At 48.1% G+C, this 7,502-nt stretch overlaps 1 protein-coding gene across 3 annotated transcripts in view; it reads left to right on the forward strand.

Annotated features, from left to right (window-relative positions):
- Positions 1 to 7,502, forward strand: part of MLLT1 (MLLT1 super elongation complex subunit) — a 130,786-nt gene that overhangs the window by 43,797 nt on the left and 79,487 nt on the right. For 2 of the 3 annotated variants that reach the window (XM_067033006.1, XM_067033009.1), the window contains exons 2-3: positions 3,429 to 3,543; positions 3,627 to 3,768. The exons of the other annotated variant lie outside the window; for it this stretch is intronic. In XM_067033006.1, the coding sequence (XP_066889107.1) occupies positions 3,724 to 3,768 (45 nt within the window). In that variant the 5' untranslated portion in view covers positions 3,429 to 3,543; positions 3,627 to 3,723. The remainder of the gene's footprint in view (positions 1 to 3,428; positions 3,544 to 3,626; positions 3,769 to 7,502) is intronic. 3 annotated transcript variants of the gene reach the window in all.

The raw sequence follows: 7,502 nt of genomic DNA on the forward strand, positions 1-7,502 counted from the left end.
GTTCTAAGAAATAAAAGAGCATCCTAGTTAAGAGGGTGCTGTTTCTTCACTTTCTAAGATGGAATGCAGACAATTTAGGAGACCTTTACAAGGGGAAGATTTTTGGGGGGAGGGAAGGGTGTCATTGAGTGAGCAAGCTGGCTGACCTCAAATTGGCAGGTGGATTGAGGCCATGAGACCACCTGTTTCTGAGCCCATGTGAGATACTCACTGTGACCCCAAAATATCTGGGGGGGGGAGACTCTGAGGGGCATCGAAGTCCCGCATCAGCAGTTGGGGACTTTGAGCCACTGAAATTCTGGTGCAAATGTTCTTGTGACCTTAATTGTATTTATGAGTCCAGTGAGGTTTGGGGACCTTTGGGTGAACAGCATGAAGGGGCAGGTGGTGTTATGTATATGTCAGAAATGCAGAGATGGCAGGTTAAGGGATCGAAGTTACCTTCTCAAGGCTCCACAGTTAATGAGCAAGGGAACATGTATCCAATCCCACACCACTTGGATCCCAAAGCTCGTTCATTGGAATGCTTTGGTTTCAAATAAAACACCCAACTAAAACAGCGTAAATAGAAAGGACACTATCTTTTTTTTTTTTGTAATGGAAGTTGGAGGTAGATGGTTCCAGAATAGATTAACGCAGAGCCCAGCATCATCAGGCTACTTGGTTCTTCCCATCTTTCTTCTCTGCTATCCCTGGAGAAGTGGTCCTCAAAATATTGTCCAAGCACCACCCTGCTTGGTGTCCTTAAGACCCTTTCAGGGTTTCCTCAAGGTCAAAATTATTTTCATAGTAATATTAAGGTATTATTTGCCTTTTCCCTCTCTGATTCTGTCACAAGGGTACAATGGAATCTTCCAGAGGCTGCATGACATGCGGTGACATCATCTATCTGATAGCCAAATGAATGTGGGCTTGTGTAGTCACGTGTCTTGAAAGTTTGGGGGTTTTAGTTTCTAATAAGGTAAATCTTGATAGATGTAACTCACACAAGCAAAAGCTCTTCAGGGTCCTCAGTAATACTTAAGAATATAAGAAGTTCTTGAAACCAAAATGTTTGAGACCACTGTCCTCAAGTATTTGTTTTTGCTGTCAACCTTGTTTCCTCATGGTTGCAAAATGGCTGCCGCATCTGAAACATCACAACAATCTCCAAAGGCCTTTTCACTCAGTCTGATTGCAGTAAAGAGAACCTTCCCAGAAGCCCCTCATCAGATCTTCCATCATGTTTCATTGGCCAGAATTATATCGCACATTCATTCCTTAACCAATCCTTAGCCATAGGGATGATCTATGCCCTGGGGCTAAATCCTGCCTCCCTAAAAGCCATGTCTTCCTGATGCCTGAACAAAATTCTGGTCTATTTAACAAGGAAGAAAGGGGGGATCTATAAGTTAAGACATACGTCCAGCTACTGTAGCAGAGACCCAAAATAATAATGGTTTAATGAGGGTAGAAATTTGTTTCTGTCTTACATAACATCCAATCATAGGCTCCCCAGGGCTGGTGTGAGAGCTTTGGGGTACCAGAGTTTCAGGCTCCTTCTATATGGTTGTTTTCCCATCTCTAGGCCATTGCTGTCATCTGTGTGGCTCAAGAAGCTATCCCACCACATCTGCATCCAGTAGAAAGGGATTAAGGGGAAGGCACACCCCTTCCCTTTAAGAAGACAACCTAGAAGCTGTACTTATGTCTTGTGCCCATGTCTTACTGGCCAGAAGTCAGTCACACGGCTGTGTGGAGCTGCAAGGGAATCTGGGAAATGTAGTCTTCAGCTCGGTGGCCTCGTTACATAGAAGAAGGAGAGAATCAGATTAGCTCGTGCCCATTGTTATTCCCCTTTGCCTCCCAAGAAGGATGTGTCTTCCTAATACTGAACCAAATCAGTTTGGTTAAGGAGGAAGAAAGGAGGATGGGTGTTGAGTGCTCAGTTCCCACTGTCTGCCATAACTGCCATATTCTTAGGGGTCATTGTTAGTTATTTGAATCATGTGTTATTATCAAACATCGATTGAGGTCTATGAAGCAATTTCTGCTTCTGTGATAAACAGCACTCTGATTCTTCTCTCAAGACACTCGCGTGGGATCTCGCTTCAAATCCTGGATTCTCCACTTACTGGCTGGGTGACCTGGGCTGGACCATTTGACCACTCAGAGAATCAGTATCTTCTTCTATGGTGTGGTGATGTACAACCTACCTGGCAGGGTTGTTTTGAAGATGAGAAAAGATTCTGGGAGTAGTAAACCTTGCCTGGGGCCCAGAACATTGTGAATGTCTCATTATAAGGACACAAATCACTAATCCACAGGCAACATAGCTGTGGAATCATGGGGTTCTGGACCAGGCATAGCTGTGCTGTACCAGCTGGCCTCCATGCACCTTTCTCCTCTCCTACCCCAGCCCACAGTAATATTTCCTCTTTGTCTCAGCTAGCTAATGTTGCATAACAAATCACCCTAAAGTTTAGTGGCTTGAAACAATGACCACTTATTCATTTATTTATTTTTGCTCATGAAGCAGTAATCTGGATAGGGTTTGGCCGGGACAGCTCATCTATGTTCCACTTGGCAACTGTTGGTGTGACTTGAAGGGGGGAAGGGGACTGGAATCATCTGAAGGTTCATTCGCTTCTGTGTGTGGTAGCTGGGCTGGGAAGAGTCAGACTTCTGGGGACTGGAATAGCTGGGGCTCCTCCAGCATCTCTCTCCACCTCTCTGTGGTCTCTCCACATGGTCTCTCCAGCATGGCAGCTTTAAGGGTACCCTGTCTTCTTGCATGGTGGCTAGAGCTCCACTGTCTCATACTCTGAGATAGCAGCCATCAGGTGGAAGCCACAGTACTTTTTTTGACCCAACCTCAGAAGTCATGCCCCATCACTTCTGCTTCCTTTTAGAAGTGAGTCACTAGGGTATTGCATTGTCTTCCCTTGTCTACAAGGCCAAGGACAACTCATGACCGCCAAGTTTGCATCTCAGTCCACAAGACTGTAGAGTGCAAGCCTTAAGCTTCTTCTTAAGGACTGACCTGGAAGCAATAGATTCATTTACATTCCTATCCCATTGGCTAGACCAGGTCCCAAGTCCACAGTGAGCTGCAAGGAAGGCTGGGATATGTAGTCTTTCGTTGAGTGGTTGGACGCCCAGCTCAAGCTTGGGGAACACTATTGCTGAAAGGCAAATGTGGACAGTTAGTAGATAGACTTTGCCACATGCATTGAATGAATGAATGAACCCATAGAATAATGGATGGAGTTATGGATCTACTGATCACTGGTTGGCTGTTAAGGTCAGCTGACAGATGGATAGACCCTGGGTTGATTAACTGCCTGAAAGGTGGTAGGTGACTGACTGGGTAATGACTAAAGGCAGCCCCCCCCCGCTCCTCCTCTGTCTGACAACTCCCTCTCCATATTTCCCCCTTCCTTCTCCAGTTCAGCAATGTCACCTTCTTCATCTTTGGGCCTCTCATGATGTTTCTGATGCACCCATATGTCCAGAAACGTTCCCGCTACATTTATGTCATCTTCGTCCTCTTCACAGTTGTAGGTAGGTGGGGGGCTGGGAAAGTGGGGTAGTGGGGGCGGGAGGGGACAATTCCCTTGACCACCTGCCTTTGTCTTTTGCTCCAGGTCTGTTCTCTATGTACTTTCACATGACACTCAGCTTCGTGGGCCAGATGCTGGATGAGATCGCTATTCTGTGGCTGCTGGCCATTGGCTACAGCATATGGATGCCCCGCTGCTACTTCCCTGCCTTCCTAGGAGAGAACAGGTGGGGCGAGGGCTGGTCCTCTGTCGATCTTGCTGGGGCCCACCTATCCTCTGGGTCCCCTGCCCCGGCCCTCTTGGGGTGTTTGGAATCCTTCCCCTCAACACCCCAGGACTTTTTCCTGACCCTGCCTGATAGAACTGGACTTCCAGGGACCCCTCTTCTGAGTGCACTGGCGACCCCTGGAAGTCCTCCCCCTATCATACTGCTTATTTGGAATTCTTCCTCTGATCCCACCTGGATAGCTGGGACCTTCTCCAGACCCTGTCTGAACCCACTACGGGGTCCCAGAACCCCACACCTAAGCTTACCTGGGGCCCAGAGACCTCTTCCCTGAGCCTGTCACCTGGGTTCCCTGGAATCTTTCATTGGATCCTCCTGGGCCCCCTTTTTTTGACCCTCAAGACGCATCTGAATCTCTCTCCTGACCCTGTGTGACCCACTCGAGCCCTCCAGGACCCCTCTGCTAATAGCCACTGGGACCCCTGTAGTTCCTTCCTTAATCTCACCCGGCTCACCTGAATCCCTTGCCTGAGCTCACCTGGGCTCTGCAACCCTCTTCTGACCTAAGCCCCCTTGAGCTTCCCTGAGACCCCCTTGTCATCCTATCCATCCCCTACCCCTACCCCGGGACCCCCTTCGGACCCTGCCTGTGCCCACCTGGGCTCCCTGGGAAATTTCATGTGATCCTCCTGGGACCCCTGAGACCTTTTACTGAGCCCACCTGGGAGTCTTAAGACCATTTTCTAAGCTTCCCTTTTCTCACCCATCTTTGCCACAAGAGCGCCCTATGGCTCTGCCTAAACCCCACAGGAAGCGCCCCCCCCACGGCTGAGCCCTTCTCTCCCCAGGCCCCAGTACATCTGCCTGGTCATCACCGCCACCGTGGTCAGTACCTTCCTGTCCTTCCTGAAGCCCACGATCAACGCGTACGCCCTCAACAGCATTGCCCTGCACATCGTCTACATCGTGGCCCAGGAATATAAAAAGTGGGTGGTGGCTGCAGGTGCCCGGGGGTGGGGGGATCTCCTTTCCCTTCCAAGAACCGCACCGCCCCCGCCAAAAAAAAAAAAAAAAACACCTTACCGTGTTAAAGAGGCGATGTCCCTTCCCCAAGATCATTCACCAAATAGGGGCAGGACCGGGGTTTGAACCTAAGGCTGTCTCTGACTGCAGAGTTTGTCGTTTTAATTCTGAAAACCCCCCAACACACATACAAGTGGAGAGCATTGTATCACAGACCTCCACGTGCCCACTAACCAGCCCCAACAAACATTAGCATTTTGCTGACCTACCTATGTTCCCCCCAGATTTCATATAATGTCACCCATTCATTGTTCAGGGTTTCACTCACCTGATAAAGAATTATTATTTTTAACCCATACTAAGTCTTAGCAGGCTAGAGAGGGGACTCTCAAATGGGTCCATTGGGGGAGAGTTGAATAAAACGCTTCTTTACAAAGGAGAGGGCAGACTGTAGGAGAATCACTAGGGATCGTTTAGAAGCTCTGTGTTAATAACGGTGGGATTCTATGATCATCAGGAGACCTGGGATGGGGAGTGATGGGAGGGAGTGATTGCAAGAGTCTGGAAGGAGAGAGCTCGCACAGGGGGGTCTCCTTGGCAAGAGCTGTGGCCTCCAGTTGTTGGTAGCAGCCAGCCTGAGCCGATCCCACTGGGAGGTTGTATGGACCAAATCCAGGGGCTCCCTTGTCCTTGGGCTTCCAGTTGGGTTGGCCAATGGGGAGCCCCAGTAGGGAACCAAAGGGCGGAAGGAGGATACTGTTGGAGTATTTATTTCGAGGTCCACATAGCTTAGCTCCCCTGCCCCTGCTGCCCCCTGAGGCACAGGGCAGAGTGGAGAAAGGTAGGGAAGGATCTAGAGGGACAAATAGAAGATCCTTCCTTACAATAGCATCTAATACCCATTTTGCACTGAACTTTCCTCAGTTTCCCAAAGACATCTTCTTACACCTGGTCTTGTTTAAATCAGAAGGCAAACACAGTCTCTCAGACCTTCTTTATTCCATAGCAGTCCCTCCCTCCCACTTTTTTCACGCCTCTGATTTGATAACAGAAGCTCGATTGTTTGTCCTGTAGAACACCCTGCCTTATGGATTTGGCCGGCTGATTCCTGTGGGTTCTTCCTTTCTTTCCTTTTCTTTTCTTTTCTTTCTTTCTTTCTTTCTTTCTTTCTTTCTTTCTTTCTTTCTTTCTTTCTTTCTTTCTTTCTTTCTTTCTTTCTTCTTTCTTTCTTTCTTTCTTTCTTTCTTTCTTTCTTTCTTTCTTTCTTTCTTTCTTTCTTTCTTTCTTTCTTTCTTTTTCTTTCTTCTTTTTTCCTTCTTTCTTTTTTATTTTTGTATTTCCTGAAAATTAATAGATCTAGATTTAAGTTTAATTTTTTCATTTCATGCGTGGCACTGGGTGCTGCTTGTTCCAGCCAATTAAGACCCCGTGATGAATGGTTGTCCCATATTTAGTGCCATTAAGACTGAGCAGGGACTTCCCTGGTGGCGCAGTGGTTGAGAGTCCGCCTGCCGATGCAGGGGACGCGGGTTCGTGCCCCGGTCCGGGAGGATCCCACGTGCCGCGGAGCAGCCGGGCCCGTGAGCCACGGCCGCTGCGCCTGCGCGTCCGGAGCCTGTGCTTCGCAACGGGAGGGGCCACAACAGTGAGAGGCCCGCGTACCGCAAAAAAAAAAAAAAAAAAAAGACTGATCAGTAGATTCGGATGTTGTCATCCAGACCCTTCATTGTAAAGTTTTCTACTGACCTTTCCCCTAATGATTCCAGCAGCTGTTTCATGCCGTCTCCATCCGTGATCTCATTAGAGGGTGCAAAAGGGTGATTTTCAGATTCTATTATTCCTTCTGCATTGTTTATCAGGAGTTCATCCACCCAGACGGAAGGACTTTTGCTCATCAACCTTGAAATACAGTTTGGACAGGAAAGACAGGATAGGGCACTGACTCTTTCCCTTTTAAAAATCAATTTCTAGAGCAATGAGTTGGTCTTAGCCATCTCTCGTAAGGACCAATGAAGTGGTTTTTTTCTTTAAGCATTATTATGAACTCATGGGTGTTTATATCTCTGAAGTGTTTCAATCCATTGCAGTCACTATCCTATGTTTTTAACTTTTTATTTTGAAATAATTACAGGCTCAGAGCAAGTTGCAAAAATAGTAGAGTCCTGTGTACGCTTTACCCAGATTCCCTGCCTGCTCCCCCAATGGCAGCGTCGTATGTAACCACAGTCCAGCCTCAAAAAGGAGGAAACTGGGCTTCCCTGGTGGCGCAGTGGTTGGGAGTCCGCCTGCCGATGCAGGGGACGCGGGTTCGTGCCCCGGTCCGGGAAGATCCCACGTGCCACGGAGCGGCTGGGCCCGTGAGCCATGGCCGCTGAGCCTGCGCGTCCGGAGCCTGTGCTCCGCAACGGGAGAGGCCACGACAGTGAGGCCCGCGTACCGCAAAAAAAAAAAAAAAAAAAAAAAAAAAAGGAGGAAACTGACGATGGGACAATACTGTTAACTAGAGAACAGACTTTATTCAGAGTTCACTAATTTTAATTTTTTTTGGGGGGGGGGGCCACGCTGCGTGTAGCATGCAGAATCTTAGTTCCCTGACCAGGGATCGAACCTGTGCCCCCTGCAGTGGAAGCACAGAGTCCTAACCACTGGACCGCTGGGGAATTCCTTAGATTTTACCAATTCTTAGGATTTTTTTTTTTTTTTTTTTTTTT

This window comes from Kogia breviceps, chromosome 4, assembly GCF_026419965.1.
Source record: "Kogia breviceps isolate mKogBre1 chromosome 4, mKogBre1 haplotype 1, whole genome shotgun sequence".
NCBI lineage: Eukaryota > Metazoa > Chordata > Mammalia > Artiodactyla > Physeteridae > Kogia > Kogia breviceps.